Below are 23166 nucleotides of genomic sequence, written 5' to 3' on the forward strand. Positions count from 1 at the left end.
CTGTTGTAGGTAACACTGCAAGATATTTACATGCCCGATATGCTACACATTTGTATACCTGTTTGTGCTTCACCACCATTCCAGAGGACATGCTTCCATGCTGAATTTCAATTGGCATTCTAGTATTGTTTAACAGTGCAATTAAAATTGCAGTTATTCACAACTTTTTTTTAAAACTCATGATGAATTGTGATTTTTTTAAAATTGTTTGACAGCCCTAGTTTAAAAGCTTTTTTAAATTTTTTTTAAACCCCCCCCCACTTGTTTATATGTTTTGTGCTCCCCTGTATTCTCTCACGCTGTACTACTAGGACTATTTATAAAATAAAGATCTAGTGTTCATGCAAGACTTTCACCTGCTCCTATAACCCATTTCCCACCTCACATCGGAACCCTGCTTGTGTCAATACAGTCCTCTTCACTCCACATCAGACAAATGATGTCACAGAGGAATGAGCAGCAGGTGCAGACAGGATCGTAACTGTTCATGCAAATAGCCCTAGGGAGAATACAGATACAGAGAATGGATCATTTTCCCTGAGGAATCAACAAATCTTTAATACGTCACAGAAGGAAGTTTGGGGTACACACGGCACAAACTTTGAAAGGCTCATGAACATTTCTACATGAATAAGAAACCTGTAAACATGTGGCTGAATTCAGATTGATCACAATAATAAAGAACTGGTCACATGAAGTCTAATCAAGGCTTCTATTTATACAGTTCCAATCAGAGGCAGAAAATGCAGCCGCATGCTTCTCCCCATGCCTCTTCCCCGGGGCATGTCATCGGTGTTCAGAGAGGCTGAGAAGATCTCTGGTACTGGTCCAGCATTTTACAGGTTATTTTACAGACCAACCTTCCAGCTCATGTCTTGTTCCATCTTCTTCCTCTGACAGCAGATCCATAAAATGAAAGCCACAAACATCACCTTGGGAGACGTAACAAACCAAGACAAATTTGACCACAAAGCGTTTCTTCTGCCTTTACCTACATTGGAACAACTAGGCCTGGAGTGCCTCGCTGGTGCCACTCAGCAATAAGTTGTTCAGACTGTGTAGGACAAGTGCAAAAGAACTTTGTTTAGTCCCATTCTAGTCCACTGGTTCGGTGGCTCATGGTGTGGGAGGTGGCTTAGGAGATGGACACGAGCCTTGGCTGTCGAAGCTCGCTGCTCGGCCTTGCCACTGATGGGAGAGAAAAGCAACACGTTATTCTCCCCACATTCCCTTGTCAAAACCATTGTCCTACTTTCCACAGTCTCATCTGCTGTAGAATTGGGTTTAGCTTATGATTGTCTACTTCCATCATTTGGTCATTAACACCTCATTGGTGGCAGCCATACCTGCCTGACACCACCTATGGGGGGTTGCCAGTGCATTTTATTACTTTTGTAATCCTGAACCCCGGTCCCGAGACTGAGCATCAGATAAATCATGTTCATGCACCTTAGCTGGAGAAAATTTGCCCTCTGATTGTTTCCCATTTTAGCATGCAACTTTTTTTTTATATTGAACTATAGCAAAGTTAATTAAATCATTGCAGTAAAGAGAGATGATGAGACTCCACAGGACCCAGTGCCAGAGCCATTTTTCAAATTGAAAATCAGATCAGACTGGGGATGGATGGATAGGTTAGTATGTCGTAAACACTTCATTGTCAGGGACTTCAGACCATAAATTATTAGCAATTTGTCTTGGAGCTATTAGCGTATTTTAAAACCAATATCACTCAAGTTTTTGAGGTCTTGCCAGTCTCTTTCTCTCTCATTTTATTGAATGCAAATGACAAACTACATGCATCTCCCAAAGACTGCAGGGAACATGGTATTTCACATTGCACCTGCTCCTGGCTCCTGTTGCAGCGCTGTCCACCCCAAACCAATTCTCTCCTCTCCTGAGCCGGCAAAAATCTTTGCATGTAAGTATTAGTGCTCAAAGTGCATGAAGTTCACATAACAGACAAAATTCACCAGCTGATTTGCACCAAATCACTGCAAATGAATAAATCCAGGCAAAAGTCACACCACTGACTGGCTTTGCCACAGGGTTTCTCTGTTCTAGTCCAAACAAACAACATGAATGTTACACTGCTTAGGAGGACCAATGCTCTCGACTATCACCCATGCACGTGAATCACCCTGTGCCATGGAAAGCATGCACAAGACAGGACCCTGGGGAATCAACATGCCCTGTAGGATCTGAAAGGTGCAGTTACTCACTTAAACTCAGAATAATTGTGATAAGTTCCAGAGGAATTGCTCCCCTGACCCAGTGTAAACCTTGCAAGTGGCTGGGTTTACTGCCACTGAGAAACAAATGTGGCTCAATACCTGGCTGTGGATCTCATGTCCGCATGATGTCACTGCAGCTTTGGCCCCTAACTGGCTAGTAATTCATTCCTTGCAAAGTGTGGGGGAAATGCCACGAGAAGTGTGTATGGGTGGAGAATTCGGATTCAGTTTCATTGAACACCCACTTTGCACAGGTATAAATGGTGCGCCGAGGTGCAGAGCTGTGGCCAATCAGGCCTTGCACCCATCGCTTGCTACCCTGGAGACACTGTCCCTTCCATGTGCAGTTCTCTCCCGTACTCTGCTATGCCACCAGCTCAGGATGGCAGATCAGAGCTATGGAATCCCTGTGTGTAGGATGGCTGGCTCCAAAGATCCTGTTTAAGACACGCCACCTGAACACACTCGCTGGCCTGCAAGAGTTCATTCATTCTTTCCCTGTTTTTCTCTTTAGAAAATAAATGCTTGCTTCAGTCCAGGTCCATCAGTGAGACGATTGAGTCAGTCTAGGGGAAGGGCATGATGGTGGGAACATGATAGTGACCAACCAGAGAGAGAAATGCTCAAAAATCCTGCTTCCATGTAAGGGTCATGAACACTAAAAACCAGAGGGCTGCAAGGGGGACATCAGGGTTGCATAGGCCTTGGGATGGCTCCTTGCATGGGGGGGAATTTCCCAGGACTCCCCACGTGCTTTGCAATGGGCACAGTCCATCTGCCCGAGTGGTTCGGATGTGCTAACACACAGCTATGCCTGGCTGGATTGTAAGGTCTCCAGTCAATGCTGAGCAGGTCACAGGGGAAGGTGTGCTGGCCGTTGCCCATCTTGGCTCAGCTCTGCCTGTTCAGGGTACACTCAACACTCAGATTAATGTAAAGCTAGCATTATGCCAGCAGCAGACGACCTGCTTTCATGACTTATCTGTACAAATACTCATTCTGGGGAGGCTGGGGCAGAATTGGGGGGTTAAGGGTTGGCATTTATTCCTTCTCCTCAAAGAGACCAGACATTTTTCATTTCCAAAGCAACCCACTATACAGCACAGTGGGTATTTAATTAAAAGTCAGCAGAAAGTACTGTGTTAAGAACCAAGAATTGTCTCTCAGACATAGGGTACCTTCAGGTAAAGTCATTCTGCAGTACTGCTGCCAGGCTGTTCACTACAACCTAAAGCTCCAGAGGAACACACGACGCAGATGTAATCTCAATGGTAGAATTACCTCCAAAAAAGATGGGCCATCAGAAATTACTCCAGAAATAAGCTCTTGGTAGAGTTTAGGATGTGCCATTGCAGCATTTCTCCTGCTTTTTCAATGATAATGTTATCTATTCTTAACAGTGAAGGAAGCTCTAGTGAGACCAGGGTCAAGTGACCTATGTGTCTTGAGAAACCTCAGGATATTTTCCCTTCTCTTAATTAGAGAAGTGAGTCATTCTTTCTGTAACAGCAGCCAGGGAAGTGTCAGTTCTTGGAAGGCCAGATGGACTCAAAGGACTAGAGGAGATTGGCTTTGCATATCTTTAAAGATGAGCAGTTGTCCTTCATTATGGACTTGATCCTGCTCCTGGTGAAGTTAAATTATTTCTCCAGAAAAAAAAAAGTTTTAAAACAAATAAATGCCCAAGTGCTGAATGACAAAACTGCCTTGTAACATTGGAGATGCACTGGAGACAAGATAGAGCTTTCTTCTTTCCTCTGTAACAGAGACAAATCTCCACTTTTCACTGTTCCCTTTAATGTTCATAAAAATAGTCTGATTTTTAAAAATCTCTTCCTGTAAACATGGCACCTAAAGATCCTGACTGATGTCAGGAAGTATTTTGAGGGAGACAGCAAGGCATGAGAAAGGAATTGGAATGGCTGAAGCACACCTAGTACTGCAAGGGGAAACTCATCAGATGCTGAACTGTCCTGGCAGAAATGGATCAGCGTGTTGGTTCTTTAGCCATGTGCTGATGATTGTAGGAAGCGTGTGTTAGGTACTGATTAGTGCAAGGCACTGGAAAGCAGGATTCCTGGGTTCCATGACCAGCTCTGTTGAAGTTGATGTGTGAATGTGGACAAGACCCTTAATCAGTCTGTGCTCATCCAGAGAAAGGGGTATAACACTTCCTTACCCAATAGGGGCCTGTAATTAATGACTTGAAAGTGCTTTGAGATTCTTCAATGAATGTCACCAGAGACGTGCAAGCTTCTCACTTACTGGCAGCAAAACAAGAGTGAACAGAGCTGTGGCTATTGACAATGGTTCATTGCAGATCATCTCCATGAAAGAGGGAAAGGGAGAGCAAGATCTTGGCTCATGCACACTCAGGCCTGATTCACCATTCTACTACTCCAGTGCAATTCCTGCAGGGAGCCATCTGTGTAAGACTGATGCAATGGCTGGGGGAACCAGGCCATACGGCACACAGGTTCCTCTCGTTGAATAGTCAGGAAATACCAACGGAAAGGCAGGAGGTCCCTGGAAGAGGACTCCAGGATTTACACTACCCTGGAAGAGTTTCCCTGAGAAGCCATAGAGCAGTTTTGTGTCTGGAACAGACACCAGCAGCTGGAACTGTACAGGGATGGGCAGCAGCAGCCTTGGAGGAGAGGAAACCTGGGGGAGGGACTAATTCATTTCATTAAAGAAAGAGTCCTTCCTGGCAAGGAAAGTCTCTTTTTCTGATTATTTATTTGAGGCCTGTGATCTTATTCTAAGTCCAAAGTGTGACAGGAGCACCTTTTAGACAGATTTCTGCCCCTCCCCCTAAAACAGGCACTAGTTGAGTGCAGATTAGAGAATGTATAACAATTAGCAAGGAATTCTACATTGCCCAGAAGAAAGTGACCTCTTCATTTTGCACATGTGCAGTCGAATTGGGAAAGGAAGATGAGACGGGCAGGAGCTTTATCTGAGAGGAGGGGAGGAAAGACATACAGAACGGAATGGTATAAATAACTTCAAATTCACCCCGGCTGACACAATTTTCTGTTTTGCAATTCAGATCACTTTAAAAAAAGAATTCAAATTGGTTTCCTTGCTTTTGACTTAAAAACCAGGTCTGAAATTAGAAAGGAACTGTCACATGACAGATTGTTCCATTTCTTTCTAAAGTTGTTGATATTCCTCATCATTAGAGGGAACACACCTGGGGGACGGAGAGAAGAGAATCCAGAACTTGCATATTCTAATGGAAGCTTCCTAATAGTGACATTTCCCCGAATAGCCTGGTCATTACTGTTCCCCACAATAATGCAAAGTAAGCTCACCCAACGAGGGCAGGAGGGGGAAGACAGCAGCTGCTTTATTGTGACAATTTACACTGCCTAGGTGTTTTCACCAAAGGATCTTATGACACAGGTGATGCGTATCAAGTTCACTGCATAGTGACATCTCAAACAAGTGCCTCCGTCTTGAGAAGTGTGACCAGAGATCTGAGTCATCAGCTTTGCTAAGACTGTACATTATGAGAATCGAGTCGATTAGCTCCCTTGTTGGAAAGCTCAGCTGCCCACGCAAGATCTGAAAAGGCACACCTGCTGGCAAGCTCTGGGAACAGGGTACCCGCCAGTTATAGGAAAAACCTTTCATTTGCCACCCACCTCGTTTTCTGTGAATTGACGTATGCGAACATGACAGTGGGTGATGCCCAACACCACACAACAGCCCATTAAGGAGTGGGAGGAGGGGGATGTGCAGGGATGAAGCAGCTAAGGATAACAACTTCCCACCAAAATTCATCAAGGCATTTTCTAGAGTTTAATATCCTTACCCCTGTGTTTTACGCAAGGATCGTGTCCTGACCTCCCGAGAATCCTCGGTAGGAAAGTGATTGGTGGATCCAGCAGGGGGGCAGCAGAGCTATTTTTATGCTCAGAGGGAGATTAAATCAAAGACACCTTGACCCTAAACTCTCTTACAAGACTGTCTATATTTACTGTAATAGAAAAAACATTTCCCCAGTAACTGTGGCTTGGGACTCTGGTGGGTTTTTCGTTGTGTTTTGTTATTTGGTTTTTAGACGCGCTCCTGTACAAAAGCGTTGCACACAGGCGAGCTAAAAATAGGCCAATAAAAGGGACCATTTGCTTGCTGGCTCTGTGCCGTGGGTTGTGGCAAGAATACAGGACTCAATGATGCTGGGCTTTTGTAATTGAACCCCTGATTTGCCCAGCATTAGGGTGAAATGATGCATTTGATTTTTGTTTTCAACATTTAGGTGGCCCAGCAGTGGATTTTGATTTCCATTTTAAGTGGGTTTCATATTGTGCCTGTTTCTTTGACTTTCCCTGTAAATAACTGAATTTTTCCTTGTTTGTTACCAGAAATGTTATAGGAACTGAGCCTTGAAACTGCAACCCAGCCGGGTCTTAAATATAATGGAATAAAATCATGCAAACTACTAAATGGAGAAAAGATTCTATCCTCCTGCATCAGACATGACAGCTGGAACCAGGTGCTGTGCGGCTGCTACTGAGACTGCAGAGGTTAAGCTTCCTGGCTAATGGATCACTGAATACTGCATATTTATCCTGAAACTTAGGAGCCACTAAATCCCAGCCCAGCAGACAGGAATAACTCCTATGTTCCTGCCAGAGGGGCTGCGAGACATACTGCAGTTTTCGTCTGAGTGGTATATTTCACAGCACAGCTCACCACCCAAAGTCACTGCTATTGTCAAAAAAATTCCGTATCAGAGATGACTCTGGGTATGATTCTAGTCTGACTTGCACCAGTTTTACACTACTGACTTCATAGAGGTCACTCCTGATTTACGGGATTCTAAAGCGTCTTGATGATAGGAGACCAGGTTTCAATGGACACTGTCATGGGATCTCACCCCCACTTTGAGCTTGTGGGTTCAAAGGTGGGGACCCGCAGGTATTCTCCCCCCACCCTAACCCTTAGGGTAGGATTTCTTCTCGCTGCCACCAGTCAGGTTAACGTGTCTGACGCACTGCCTGTCCCCCAAGCTTCCCCTGGGGAACCCAGATTCAAATCCCTTGAATCTCTACACACAGGAAGCAGCCCACTTCCCCTCCTCTCCTGCTCTCTCTCTGCTTGGAGACAACTCTTGTCTCCACAGAGTGGCCTTCCCTGAATCCACAGGTAAGGAACTTAACCAAGTCCTGAACTTAAAAGAGTTTATTAAAAGAATAAAAGAAAGAAGAGAAAAATACACAATCTCTATGAATCCAAGATAGACATTCATAGGGTCTAATCTTATTAATCCCTGGAGAAATTTCTCCTTTTCCTCAGTACAAACAATACAGACAAAATTCCGAATACTCAATGCAAACACACAGAATTGCAGACACAGGATTCTTATATGCAATTACCCAGTTCTTCTAATACTCACTAGCTTGAATAGGAGAAATAAGTTCAGAAAGATGAGCAGACTTGGTTAAGAACTCAGAACAAAGAACACAGAGACCCAAGTTCCCGCTCTCTGGGATTTTCAAATTCTCTTCCTGATTGGTCCTTTGGTCAGGTGTTTCACCAGGTCTGTGTTAACCCTTTACAGGTAGACCTTAACCCTTAACTAACTACTTATGAAAATCACCAACAGTGGGAGCACTGGCAGTGATTTCCTCCTAAACTGCAAAACCAACAGAGTAATAAACACATGCACTATTACATATACTACTAAGCATATAACATGTAAAGAACACTTTAGCCACTAGATTCTGGGAAACTGTCACGAGAGAGTGCATCAGCAACTTTGTTGGAAGCTCCTGAAATGTGTTGAATGTCAAAGTCAAAGTCTTGGAGAGCTAAACTCCATCTGATAAGTTTTGTTGTTTCTTGTTAGTATGAAGCCACTTTAGTGCAGCATGATCGGTTTGTAGCTGGAACGCATACACAATGGCGTAACACTCTTTTCACTGACGGACCAGTGGCTTTCCCTCTCAGACAGCTTCTTGCTGAGAAACACGACAGGATGGAAGTTGTGATCCGGTCCTTCCTGCATTAGTACTCAGATGCATCGGTGGTAACTAGGAAGGGTTTGTCAAAGTCCAGGGTCAGACATGAGCACGCCTTAAGCTGGATAAAGGCTTCCTGACACTCATCAGTCCACTTAACTGCATTTGGCTGGGTTTTCCTGGTCAGATCAGTTAGTGGAGCAGGGCTGTAGTGTGGTACAAATCGCCTGTAATATCGGCCAAACCTAAGAAGGATTGGACCTGTTTCTTTGACCTTGGGACAGGCCACTGTTGGATAGCCTCCACCTTGGCCTGTAGGGGGTTGATGGTTCCTTGACCCACCTGGTGTCCTAGGTAAGTCACTCTGTTTTGGCCTATTTGACACTTTTTGGCCTTAACAGTTAGTCCTGCCTGCCTGATGCGCTCAAAACCATTTTCAAATGTTCTAGGTGTTCAGGCCATGAATCAGAAAATGGCCACATCATCGAGGTATGCAACTGCACAGTCTTCCAATCCTGCTAGTAGACCATCCACCAGCCTTTGGAAGGTGGCAGGGAATGGAAGCAGTAAACTCATACACCCCTGCATGGGTGATGAAGGCAGATTTTTTCATCTAGTGGTACCTGCCAGTATCCCTTGGTTAAATCAATGGTAGAGATGAACTGGGCACGTCCCAACTTTTCCAATAGCTCATCAGTGCGTGGCATTGGATAGTTGTCTGATCTGGTTTGGGAACCAGAACCACTGGAGATGCCCATGCACTGGTAGAAGGGCGGATGATACCCATCTCCAACATGTTGTCAATCTCCTGTTTAATAGCAACTTTGGCATGAGGTGACACCCTGTAGGGTGGGGTCCTAATCGGGTGAGCATTACCTGTGTCAATGGAGTGGCAGGTTTGCTCAGTCCGTCCTGGGTTGGCTGAGAACATGATCTGTTGACGCTGCAGACGTTGCAGGGTTGTGGAGAGGGTCACCTCTTCCACACCACCATTTCTTTAGACACCTTCAGGCCACTCGGTGTCATCTCCTTCCTGAACTGTAAAGTGACAGACCTGTAATTCTCTGGGATAAAAGGGCTTTAGAGAGTTAACATGAAACACTTTAGGCTTTAAAGAGGAATCAGGGAATGTTATGAGGTAGTTAACAGCTCCCAGGCGCTCCTGGACCATGTACGGTCCTTCCCCATCTTATGGGCCTGTTGCGCCTTCAAGACCATGACCTGGTCTCCTACTTGAAGGACCGCTCCTTGGCATGTCGATCATACCAGACCTTTAGCAAGGGCCCAAGAGTCTCGGAGGGTGTTTTGAAGGTTGCTTACAAAGTCCAGAATGTTAGTCCCTGGAGGGTGTAAACCCCTCCCATTGCTGCTTTACCAGCTGTAATGGCCTTAACCTCATGGCCATACACCAGCTCGAATGGTAAGAATCCTAAACTGGGATGTGGAACAGCCCTGTAGGCAAACAGCAACTGTTGTAACACTAGATCCCAATTATTGGAGTGTTCATTGAGGATCATGGCCCCAATGTTCCATTAAACCGTTCCACTAGGCCATTAGTTTGGTGGTGAAATGATGCACCCATGAGTTTCCCACAGGTCTTTCATGGTCCCTGATAGGAAATTTGTTCAATCTGTAAGAATTTCAGAGGGCCAACCCACCCTGGTAAAAATGTCAGTTAAGGCCTGGCACACCGTTTGAGCCCTGGTGTTGCCTAGAGCTACTGCTTCCGGCCATCTGGTAGCAAAGTCCACAAAAGTCAGTATGTACTGCTTTCCTCTGGGGGTCTTTTTGGGAAAGGACCCATAATATCCACAGCTACTCGCTGAAATGGGACCTCAATTATGGGAAGTGGCTGGAGAGGCTGCCTTGACCTGGTCTTGAGGTTTTCCTACCTTTTGGCATACCTCACAAGACCGATCCTCCCAGTCGAAGGACCTTCCCAACCTGTCTTAGCATGGCCACTGGGATGATAACTAGCAACCGTTTTTGAGGATGCCAGCCCTCCTGGTGTCCACCATAAAGACTTTCCTTGTATAAAAGTCTTAGTGGAGCTGAGAACTGTTCCTGAGGAGAGGGAGACAGTTTCTCCTGGAAGATGTAGGTGATGAGATTGTTTCTGTTTTGACTGTGAACCGCCTCCGCTGGTCCACGAGGTGTTATTTCAGGTTCTGGGACTGGATGAACTATGGCTGCTGTCGGTGTTGGCCTGGGATCCGGTTCCACCACCTCTGTCTGGGTCTCTGGTAACACAGTCTGTTTCTGGCGGCTCAACGTGATGGGCCAAGTGGTTGCCCAGAATCATGGGGACAGAATCAGGTTTTGACATGAAGGCGAACTGTCACTTTGGTTTAAAGTTTCCTAAAGCATACTGGGTATTGAGAGATCTCTATTCGGTTTCCTTGGTGTGCAGGTGCAAGGAGTTGGACCCGGTTCAGGTTCTTTGGGCATTTGGTTCATTGCATCCAAAACATCGCACACTGATGGGTCACGGGGTTGTGTTGGTTTACTGGAAACTGGTGAGGTAGAAGAAGAGGTAGGCTGTGACTGTGATGCCATCCATCTGGCTCCAATCTCTCCTGCCTCAGTGAGAGTTTTGGGTTTACCATCTTGGATGTAGCGTCTAATGTTCTCAGGAACACCATCAAGGAACTGCTCCATCATCAAACCTTGGATCCTGATATCCATGAGAAATAGTGTTTTCAGGTAAGCAGCGTGCTCTGGAAATGACATCTCTGGTTTCCATTTCTGTGATGCCCATTCTGAGTCTGGCCTTGGTTAGGAACAGTGGAAAGTCGTCCATCTGGTCTCTAGGCATTTCAGCTGCCACAAGGGATAATTGTCCGCTGAGCTGTGACCTCAGCTCCATCATGTATTGGTCTTAAATTTGGATGGGTGGTGGATTATGCTGCTAGCCTGTTCTCTACTTCAGAGCTGCCTCTGGATTTCCAGATCTTTCTCTCTTAATTCCATTTGTCTGATGTGGTCTGCCTCTCTGGCTTTCTGCTCTGCCTCCATGGCTGCCATTGGCTTCCAGGATTTTATTTGCAATCGAGCAAGCTCTAGTTGGTCACTTGTTCCTGTATATATAAAAAATTGTGTTTGCAACTCTCATTGTTCTGTACTTGAGCAATAGGAAAATCTAAAGAAAAGACTAGTGAAAATCTCAGTGGCTTCCCTCTGTCTTGAGATTCCTTATCTCCGGAATGCACACACTTTCTTTAAGGTGCTTTTCTACCTCAAGCTGCCTGTCCAAGCAACCCAAAAGAAAAACTGCTTCCAACAAAGCCTGCTGGAAACTCAATTCCCTCCAGCCCTCCAGCCCAACTGCTGAAACTGCTTCTAACAATACCACTTAGAAACAGAAGACTAGTAAACTCAACTCTTCTCTCAGGTTGCTTTCCTGCTCTAGAAGAAGAGAATAGCTTCCTTCAGTGTAGCCCAGCTGAAAACTGCCACCATGTCATGGATCTCCCACCCTTTTTTGAGCTGGGTTCAAAAGGTGGGGACCCGCAGGTATTCTCCCGCCACCAGTCAGGTTAACGTGTCTGACGCACTGCCTGTCCCCTGAACCCAGATTCAAATCAGACAACTCTTGTCTCCACAGCTTCCTTCCCTGAATCCACAGGTAAGGAACTTAACCAAGTCCTGAACTTAAAAGAGTTTATTAAAAGAATAAAAGAAAGAAGAGAAAAAATACACAATCTCTATGAATCCAAGATAGACATTCATAGGGTCTAATCTTATTAATCCCTGGAGAAATTTCTCCCAGTTCCTCAGTACAAACAATACAGACAAAAATAATCAATGCAAACACACAGAATTGCAGACACAGGATTCTTATATGCAATTACCCAGTTCTTCTAATACTCACTAGCTTGAATAGGAGAAATTAGTTCAGAAAGATGAGCAGACTTGGTTGAACTCAGAACAAAGAACACAGAGACCCAAGTTCCCGCTCTCTGGGATTTTCAAATTCTCTTCCCTGATTGGTCCTTTGGTCAGGTGTTTCACCAGGTCTGTGTTAACCCTTTACAGGTAGACCTTAACCCTTAACTAACTACTTATGACAGACACACACTAGTTCAGGCCACTGCTGTGATCCATGGGGCCCAGCATCTGGCCTCCAGCAGAGCTTAATCCCTGACACTTCAGATGACAACAAAATACTCCTTATACCACACCTAGCCATTGGGCAATGCTGCATAGGAGGGGAATGCTATCCTGGCCCGGCCAGGGATATTATCGTCTTTATTGTTTTAGATGGCATAGCTATGGATGGTGGCTTTGTCTATCATCACTAAAGTGCCATTGATGTGCCTGGCACTGTGCAGGCGGGCAACTGCACCTCTGCCCCCAGGCATTTACCATCCAAATTAGACATATAGCAAAGGAGACCATGAGGCTGCATGAGAAAGGGGAGGAAATGGAGAACAACAGAAAGGGAAAACTTGTGGATGGTCAGGAAGTTGTCCAACCTTTTAAAGTCCAGTCACCATACTGAGTGATACAAAGATGCAATGAAATGCTCTCTGAATATGTTTACTGGAAAAGCTTGAGAATGAGTCAACAAAAATCTTTTAGGGGCACAAATGAAGAGTAGAAACATGGTATGCCTGGGCTATTTATTCTGGATCCCAGCAGTGTTCCCTTTTCCTGTCTGTTCTCTCTCAGATATAAAAAGAAAACCAAGCTGATCTGTAAATTCCATCTCTTTCCACTCCTGCTTGCCAACCCAAGGAACTATTTCAAGCCAGAGCAGAGATGCTAGTTCTCTGGGGTCCACCTCCAGCGAAAAGCTCCACTCAGCCCATCTCAGAAACTCCCCCAGTGAGAGTAGAAGCTTTTTGCAATCCTTGCACCAGCTCAGCCATGCGTGGCACACACAGTCAAAGGAAGTAAGTGACTTCACGCACCTCTTTGAAGGATTTCTTCACCTCCACTAATGGGTGCCAGTGTGCGATCGGTTTGCGAGGGTATGCCAACATCTCGTTCCAGTGGTCTCGGCCCAGTCCCTCGGCATTGATCCCCACACGGCAACCTCCAATGATCTCATTATGACCAACTCTGAAAGGCAATGGGAAAGTGGTGTCATTATCTTGACTAGAAAGGGCATGTGCACATTGCCTATACAGCCACACTGCCTACAAGTACTGGAAATTTCCTATGGACTGCCAAGACAATATCTTATTGTCTCTTGCAACATGTGTGCGGCTCCCAGCACAATGGGGCCCTGACTGCAGCTGGGCCTCTGGGAGCTACCAAAATATAAATAAGAGTCATGCTGATGGTTTTATCCAAGCACAGGCCTTTTGGGATTCAGTATGTGGGCTGACCTCCAGATGAGGTCAATAGGCAGGATCACAATGGACACGTGTTCTGATAACTGAGGTATGAGAATAGGTGCTTGGGGCTCATTAATAAACGGATCCCTCAGACACTGACCACTCCACTTTGGGGGAAGCAGTTTGCCTTCTAACAGGGATGATGGCTCAGATGAAATGCACTCAACACTCTGCAGCTACGGGGCATATTGTACTCATTCAAGAAGAAAATGACTTAAAAGCTAAGGATCAGGTTTATTGTACTCATGTTTCTAGCAACATAATTATCCAGAGCATTAAATATACATGACAGTTTGCAATGCATCGTTATGGGACGCATGTTGACACAAACCGGTTGTGTAATCCAGGGAGCAATACCAAGGCGATTTGGAATGGAGCAGGAAAACCAGGCCATATGGGATTTTCCTTTCTTTCTGCTCTCCAGAAACGCCCACCTACCTATCATAATCCATGACGGAGATAAGAAGACTAACTTGATCCATGTTCTCTGGGGGAATGTCGAAGATTATCGCCTCATTGTAGGTAGGATTAAGAGTGTTTTTCTTAATGGTGGTTTTCTTCTTTTTCAGCCTCCGCCCATCACAAAGCAGAGACACCTTGACATATGGATCTGAGGAAGAGTGGAAGGGAAAAACCTACTGCTTATGGAGGATCATTTTGTCCTCTAGGAGGTAAATACAATGCATAACACCACCTCTGTGGGATGTTTATAAGAGGCCATTCCATTCAGCTAATTTATTAAAAAAACTCCACCCTCTCCTACCTGCAAATATTCCAATTCCTGTCCCACAGCACTAGCTCAGGGCTCAGTAACATGAGTGAGCAGCAAACTGAGATTAAACAAGGGAGGTTATTTTTTTGCTGGAAAAAGAAAATGTATTTAAACCCATGTTCTATACAATGCAGGAATGGCATGAACAAGAACCCCACTCGAATTTCCCTTATAGCAATGATTATTAGACATTTGACCTGACAGAAATCTACCCACTGTGACCAAGGGGACGAGGGGCCCCCAAAGAACTGCTCTCTTCACCAATTCACTACTGGGAAATGAATGTGTAATAACTCAGCTCACATGGGTCATCAGCAGGGTTTGAAACCAGGATCTTCAGCACCAAAGTAAAGCCTTCTACCCCTTTAACTAAAGGAGTAACTCCATGAAGCTGGTAGAAGTAGTAGACTATTATCCTGTAGTGGACCAACTAATAGAATGGGACCCAACATACATTTTGCCAATGAGCAGCAATGACTCATTTCTCTGCAACAATACGACAGTTCAACTGCCGTTTATATCAGTTCAGAATAACTCTGTCTCTTAAGGAGAATTTTTCAGGGAACAGAATCTTTCCTTGTACTTTTTCCCCCATTAGGTTTCATCATTGATACATCAGTGTCCAAGTTACCTCAGGAAGGTGCCATGTGCCTACCACAGAATCCTTGCTATATTTCAAAGTGGAGGGAATGTTCCACAGAACAAGCCTGCCGTGTGCCAGTTTTCACCTTCATCCCACTGCTTTCAATCCCTGTTTACTTTTTGTCATTTTACTTTGTCAGCTCTTTTGTGAAACAACCTGGTCTTCCTACGAGTTTGTACAGCTCCTAGCACAATGGAGCTGAACTGAATCTGCAAATGCATCTGACAATACAGCAACCCTAAAACATTTCCTGAAGCAAAACGACAACTTCAGCACTTGTAGAACAGAGTAAAAATGTAACACAGCCACCTTGAAGAGCAAAATATGGAGTGGAACTTAACTTACAGAGATCTTTTGCTGTCATAGCTATGAGTGCCAGTATGATGGGGGGTGAGGGGGGAGTGAGAGAGACAGGGACAGAGAGACACCCAGGTACTCAGCATACAGTAATTAGATAAAGCAAAATGCCTTTGTATCTTAGCCAAAAATGTCCTATTTCTAGGACCATCCTCTAGGAAAGTTTCCATAATTTGCACATACAAGTTTATTGTCTAAGTGACATGTTTGCATGTTGAGGAAATAACTGGCCATCACATCAGGGGCCTGATAGCAAGAAGCGGCCTTTAAAAGCCCTTTTTCTCGGTGCGAAACGTCAGGGGGAGGAAAGAGGAGGTAGGGCAGCTGTACCTCACTTGCTTCACCAGTGGCTGGTTTTGGCAGAGTAAGTTATGAGCACAGCTTGGTTGCTATGTAGACTGCTGGGGAAATCTCAATGCATTTGGAAGTTGCAGTAAACAAACAGCATGTTATTGCAGAGCTACAAAGCTGCCTTCCATCTGAAAATGGGATTCTCAGACATTTCACACTGCAGCAGGTTCCATTTGAGCAGATCTGAGTCTGGTCAGAGATCTCTTCAGTTAGCATTACTGTTTCTTAAAAGGTTTGTCAGAAGAATTCAGGTTCTTCTGTAGACCTCCAGGTAAGAAACTTGGCTGGCTTTCATGTTAAACACTAGTGTTTGTGCATGGTGAGTTCCCAGGCAAGATTTTGGTTTTTGGAACTAGGAATGCACAAAAACCTTGCTAGGTGATTAAACTCTCTCACACTGGAGCACTAGGGCAGTGCATGTAGTGGAATTCCCAGTCACATGCCTGTACTCATCACAGGTCAGATTATTCAGGCAAAACGGCTAGATTCTGGCAGCAAGTGGCTAGCAGAAATTTCCCTTCGTGGAGGGGAATGCCCTTGCAGGAGCCAGTGCCTGCATCATTCCCCAGCCCCCAGTGTCCAGGAGTGCAGAGAGAAGCTGGAGGGACGTGTCCGAGCTCCAATCTGCCAGTACCGCACTGTTGTAACTGGTGATGCAGCATGGCACGCCCAGCAGAGAATTAGGATCCGTAACTGCCTCCTCACTTCCCCGGGCCAAGTGGAGCGTGGCTCCGGAGAGGGTCGTGCACCCCTGTCGCTCTCCTGGGGCTGGCTTTCCAAGTTAGTTTCATTGTTTAAAGTTTTGTGAGTACAGCTTCATATATCTGTGCGCACACAAACACCCCACACCCTTTCTCAGGGCACCTCAGCAACACCACAGACTAGCACAGCATCAAAGCCAGCAAGCTGCCAGGTGGGGGGAGTAAAAGGGAATGACACTAACTCTTTGAGCAAATGCACACGTACCTGAGTAGCCAGTAATATCCATAGCTTTAAGATTCCTGCATTTAATTACTGTTAAGGTGAGGCGACCTGCAGTTGGCAAATAACAAAGGGAAAACATGATCTCTCCCAGGTCCACGCTTTCCTTTAATAAAAGAGAAGACAGAGCATTAGATGTGTGTAAGAACCAGCCAAGCACCAAGGTCCGTCCTTTGCATTTTCTGACTCTTTTATCCTTCTTTCCTTTTTCACTCTTCAGAACTGCTTCACTTCTCTCTCACCCCAGAAACCCACTTCTGGGAAATGCGTTTTGAATGCTAGTGGTGCACCTGAATTAGATACCATGGACTAAAAAGCCTGCTGTTTTCCTGAGTTAATATCTGTTGGGGAAGTCAGCCCTGTTTAAAAATCCTAGTTTTGCAAATATTCTCTGATCAACTGAGGTTTCTTGTGAAAAAGAAACCAGTCAGCTTCCTGCTCAAATTGCAACATATCCCAAGTTTCTCTATCTCACCAATATGTGAGGGGCAAGACAGATACCATGATTCCAACAATGCTTCAGGACACAGGCCTCTTTGGCTAGTGGGCAGAGACTTGGGAAGTTGAGCCTTTGCCCAGGATTCACACTTTCTTCATCTGAACCAGCTTGCCTCCCTCGTTCTGTTTTACTAACTGATACAAAGGGCTCAACATTCCCCCCACCCCCCTACCACCGCTGCTCAGACCCATACACTGGTTTTATTTTTAGTTTCTCAACAATGAGTCAACTCATCTTATTGTGGTAAATGCTTTTCCACAGCCATTTGAACGAGGTTCACTAGACTTCCTCTAGGTGGCGATGGAACCCCTCCCTTTCTTCAGGCACATCCTTACACATCTGCCCTGCCAACTTAATTAAATCATTTATGGAGTGTAATGAGCCGGGACCCCCACGTTTGGGAGGGGCGGTGGATGTACAGAGGTAACACTATCAGCTCAGCCTCACTGTTCATGAATCCTTGCAAACTGGATTGTATTTAAGTCAGCGGCTCCGAAATCTCATTTTAAACAGATGCTATATCTTTTCTGACTCCAACCGTTGTACAAAACCCCACGCTAAGCACCCGACATCAAGGAGCAGCCATTATACAGCCATTAAAAATCTCAGGCCAGGCCAAGCACAGCTTTAGTCGGCTAAAAAACCCTGTATTCTAACTGAGCTGAGATGCTGCCTGGGACCCTAGGCCGCAGCCTCGGACCCTATCCATACGCTGCATTACAGCACCACCTGGAGGGCCCAGCCAAGATTAGGGCCCCATTGTGCTGGGCACTGCCCATGAATCTAGTCAGAACGGCACTTTCCCCACAGTTTTCAGTCTAAACAAACAAGATGGACACAGACTGGGAGGGGAAACTGAGGCCCGGGAAAAGGAAGTGATTTGCCCAAGGTCACCCAGCAGCTCGGTGGCAAAGCTGAGAACAAAACCCAGGTCTTCTGATGCCTAATCCAGTACCCTGACCACACAGATGGGGAGATGCCTGTCACCATGACAGCAACCCTTGACACTACTTTTCTTGGGCAGGACTGCTGCACATTATGCTATTTGTCAATCTCATTAACTGATGTGACGCTGCATTGTGGACAGCCTGGAACAAAGCACAGACTACAGGCCATTATGAACATGCTTCACATACCACCCTCTGGATGTGATGCAATGTGATTTTCATTTGCCTTCCTGATTCGGTTTCACTGGCCTAGTAGATCATCTTGCCCTAGTGCTGTATCATTTGGGGTGTCATGAGCAAACTTGCTATTAGCTGGGAGATTGTTCCTCACAGAGCCACGGAACTGCCCCCGTATCACTGTGGTGGTGGTTCCCACAGAACACCACTACTCCTCCTTGCTCAGCAAGGTGCCATCAGCTGCACACCACAGCATTACACTTAGCTTGGGTTTGATCTGAATGAGCGTATTAGTCTGCCTAATGCACAGTATTTCTACAATGGAGCCCAATTCCCAGCAGAGGGTTTTACCAGAATAGTTCGTTCTAATCAACTCTTGCAATCACGCTGCATTATTCATGGCTGCTAGTGGAAAGCCTATCCATTTGCAGATAGTGCTTCTAAAGGGCCTCAGGGAAGGGCTGCCAATGTGACAATCATCATTCAATCACAGATCTTCCCAGGCTTCTCTTCCATTTACTGGACTCTGCTCATTCCCTACGTCTAAACACCAAGACACCCAAATCTTGCTACCTGTATGCTCATGAAACAGGATGTGAACAGGTCCACAGACTACTTCTAGCTAACCCTCACCTGCACAGACAGAGAGCTCATTAGTTGCTATAGGTATGGATGGGGTAAATGAGGTTTCTCAGCAAATACAAGGAATGGGGACTAAGAACTGAGCAAAGAGCCTGACAAGCCCTCATCTCTGAGTATTTAGCTTTTTAGAACTTTGCCTTTAAATTCCAACCTAATCTTCCTCTGCTGAGGAAATTGCCAGGCAGTAAATCTGCCAGTCGGCTCACCTTGTCTATCTGGTCTTTTGTAAAGGGGCACCATACGTTTTGGCCTCTTTTTTATCCCAACTAGAGAGGCTTTATGTGATTGGAGAGTAGTCGCCCTGGCAACTCCAGACAGCATGGCAATGTGTACTTCTGAAGAAGATTTGGGGAGAGGGGGAGAGAGAGATGTCCATATGTTGGGCATGAAGAGGAGCATGCACTTGATCAACAGCCTAATGCTTCTAATTTAATTTCTGAAGAGCATTGTGTTTGGAACTTCCAGATTGTAATTCGCTTTTCAAAGGCTCTTGCTCCTTAGTAATGATGATGGGGGAGCTGGCTCAGAATAGAGGCAGAAGGAAGCCTGCTGTTGTGGCTCCTTTCAGGAGAAGCACTGACTTGTTGGTAGAGTTGAAAAGAGCTCAGTTATCTTGGGAGGAGCAGTATAGAACTGGCAGAATGGCAACATCTCCCCTCTAGTGGCTGGGCCACTAGAAGGCAACAGTTTACTACTGCTACCACTTAAACACACCTTACAGGGTTAGACTCCAGGAGCTCAATCTATTTAGCTTAACAAAGAGGAGGTTAATGGCTGCCTTGATTATGGTCTATAAGTATCTACACGGGGAACAAATATTTAATAATGGGCTCTTCAATCTTGCAGACAGAGTCAGACTGGAAGTAAGGCGTGTGTTTCCCACAGTGTGGGTAATTATGCATGGAACAATTTACCAAGGGTTGTGGTGGATTCTCCATCACAGGCAATTTTAAAATCCAGAGTGGGCGTTTTTCTGAGAGCTCTGCTCTCAGAAGGATTGTGGGGCAGGTCTCTGGCCTGTGCGATACGGGGAGGTCAGACAGATGGTCAATGGTCCATGCTGGCCTTGGACTCTGAATGGAGCTGCTTCTCTAGCTGAAGCAGTGAGAAGTCTGGTGCAGCTCTCAAGTTCCTGGTTTCCAGCCCCGCTGACAATCCATGCCAGGGGAGGAAGGCAATATGATACAAAGAGGATTCTGGTGGCTGAAAAACAGAGTTGCAACAATGACATGTGTTGTGTCCTATAGAGAATCAGAGACATCTCTGGATCCACTACATCCTTATTGTACAGTAATGCATGAAACTGGAGCATACTAAATAACTCACAACTGAGGAGATGCTTTGCAAATTAAGAGACCCAGGGAGCTGATGCAGACCTCCAAACATTGTTCTTTCCAGCCCGGCTTGCACTGCCAAAAGCATGCATTCTTTCCTCAGCATTGCTGGGTTTGCTGATGGGCCACCTGCCCCTATGTATCAAGCTAAGTGTCAGCAGTGAGGAAGCTGGCTACAAACAGAGCTACTGGGATGTGTTCGTCAGTCACTCAGACTCATTTGTAACCTCACCTAACCAATGCTTCTTTCGAGAAGAGACTTGAGCCAGCAGAGCTAAACAAGGCAGAAGAACACGTACCAGAGCCATTGCCTCCTGTGACACCAGTATCCCCAAGACTTGGAGCCTGGCATTCAGAGGAGGCAGAGGCTGCAAGTCCGCATCCAAACCATAAAACAATATAGTATAAGTAAATCACCAAATCTGCAGGGGCTAGTTTAAAAGCGGGTGTGGACCCAACAGCCAGCCTCACATATTGGTAGTTCCCAGATGTAATTGAGACAGCGAGCACATCTGCTTCCCCATTAGTACAATAGGGACCCATCTCCCAGGGATGCTGAGGCTTAATAAAGTTATTGTCTGCAAAGTGCTGGGAAACCATGGTGTGAGGGGTGCGCAATAAAGGAAATCGCTGTTCTGAGTGTTTCCATTGGCTTTTGGGATGCTGCTCTGGGCCAATGAACCTGGAAAGCTTTTCCTTGGGCTGACCTTCCCCTAGATTGTGAGCTCCTTGAAGCAGGGACCAAGTCTGGAGTGTTTGGAAAGTGTCTAGCACTCCATGCTTGGATTCTAAAAACAGTCTATAAATTACTGCCGATGTCCCCTCTCAACAGCACTGCATGCTGCACAGCTCACACTACATCCTGTGAGCAACAGGATTTCACCGCTTTATGTAAATGTTTAGGGTTAATAAATGCCTACAGAATGTGAATTTACCACCTCCGTTACATTGTTTCTTTGCAGTACTTGTGGAAACACCTGATGCAAGACAGGGTATTTTCTGGAAGAGATGTGAAAATGGAAGGCCCTTTATTTTTGGCATTTGTTGGCACATGAATTCCTAGTTTACAGGGTTTGCTTCAGAGAACACAAACTGTCCAATATATGGCATCTGTTAAGACTCCCCAAAAAGCCCATTTCCTTCTTCCAGGGGGGAACGGGGGGGTTGACTGCAGGCCCAGAACAGCATGCAAAGGATGAACAGAATGAGAGGAGGGTTTTTCTGAACGCCTGGAGGCCTTCCTTGGAAGAGTCACTTTGATTTAGCATTTGAGATTATACCAAATCCCCAATCCTCACAGAGGGCAAAATTCACCCTGTGCCAAGGGCCAGCATCAGGCTTCCGCACTGCTTCTTAGGTGGTTAGTCAGCATTTGGCCGTCCCTCAATGCCAGCAAACATTTCACCCTGGAGAAAGTGCCCTGCACAACCAGCTTCTCTTCTTCTTGCACAGTTTCTGTAACACCATCTTTCTCCATGTCCTGATTTGGATCTTCATAAGGAAGAGATGAGATTTTCTGCATCTGGATAGAAGGTAACCTGCAACCTTTCTTCTCAATCATGTAGAATGAGTTGTTGGAAGGATAGCATTTACACAGCCTCACTTGGATAGCTCACATTAACCAGCGCAACTCACTTTAACTTACCTAATTCAATGTGCTAACAGCAAGTTGCAATTAAAGCTGACTTAATACTGTGCTTTTTCAGACAATAATCAGACACATTAATGTGCGCCTTCACATTAACACCTTTCATATCACTGGAAAAGCTGGCACTGTTTGTGGTAAGAGTCTAAATGAGACAAATTGATAGCGTCATATTGAATTGCAAATTGTGAAAGCATCAGTTTCTCGTTCACTCAGAATTCGGTGCTAGGATGCTGGCCTTGATGGCTCACCGCCCCTATTGATACCTGTTCAATGAGACCTAACACCCTGGGGGGGGGGCTTGGAAAGAATTATCAGGTCTGATGATCTTATTTCTGAAGAAGCAAAACAAAACCAAAGAGGAATTATTTCTGTTTCCATACATACAGACAGATACATTTTCCTTAGGATGCTGAAAATCTTCTCCTTTGTTGTAGAAAGGCCCATCCCTGCCTCTCACTTTCCCTGTAAGAAAAATATGGTTACTTATCATCTCGTAACTGTTGTTCTTTGAGATGTGTTGCTCATGTCTATTCCAACAGGTGTGCACACACCACATGCATAATCATCAGAAGGTTTTACCCTAGCTGCATAGGTGCCAACTCCATGGGTGGTCTGGGGCAGGAGCACCCCCAGAGAAAAATTAGTGGGTGGCAGCCAAGTTCCCCTCACCCAACGTCCTCCTCCTCTCCCCTGAGCGTGCCGCATCCCCACTCCTCCATCTACCTCCCAGCGCTTCCCCCGACCACCACCAAACAGCTGTTTGGTGGCATGCTGGGAGAGGGGGAGGAGGTGGGGCCAGGGATTTGGGGAAGGGGTTGGAATGGGGCGTGGCAGGGGTGGGGCCACATAGATGCCTTCATGGCAGTGTATATAGGACACTGCTGACCTGCCGCCTGCTCAGTTCTTTCTTGCCGGAATACTCTGACAGAGGGGAGGTGGGCAGGATTTGGAATGGATATGAGCAACACATCTCGAACAACAGTTACAAGATGGTAACCAACCATTTTTTTCTTTGAGTGTTTGCTCATGTCCATTCCAATAGGTGACTCCCAAGCAGTTTCCATGGAGGAGGGGTCAGAGTTCACTGATTGCAGGACTGCCCTGCCAAAGACTGCATCATCCCTCGCCTGTTGGGTGATGGCATAGCGCGACGTGAAGGTGTGGACGGAAGACCATGTTGCTGCCTTGCATATGTCCTGAATAGAGACTTGTGTGAGGAATGCAGTGGCTTGTGGAGTGTGCCGTCAATGCTGGGGCTGGAATCTTA

The 23166-nt window shown here is 45.7% G+C and overlaps 1 protein-coding gene across 4 annotated transcripts in view; it reads right to left on the reverse strand.

The window, feature by feature from the left end:
* Positions 1-257: 257 nt before the first annotated feature.
* Positions 258-23166, reverse strand: part of SYT6 (synaptotagmin 6) — a 159721-nt gene continuing 136812 nt past the window's right edge. For all 4 annotated transcript variants that reach the window (XM_039533168.1, XM_039533167.1, XM_039533166.1 and 1 more), the window contains 4 exons: positions 16638-16758; positions 13987-14158; positions 13120-13270; positions 258-1188 (listed from right to left, as the gene is read on the reverse strand). In XM_039533168.1, the coding sequence (XP_039389102.1) occupies positions 1117-1188; positions 13120-13270; positions 13987-14158; positions 16638-16758 (516 nt within the window). In that variant the 3' untranslated portion in view covers positions 258-1116. The remainder of the gene's footprint in view (positions 1189-13119; positions 13271-13986; positions 14159-16637; positions 16759-23166) is intronic.

The sequence above is a fragment of the Mauremys reevesii genome, linkage group 4, assembly GCF_016161935.1.
Source record: "Mauremys reevesii isolate NIE-2019 linkage group 4, ASM1616193v1, whole genome shotgun sequence".
In the NCBI taxonomy this organism is placed as follows: domain Eukaryota; kingdom Metazoa; phylum Chordata; order Testudines; family Geoemydidae; genus Mauremys; species Mauremys reevesii.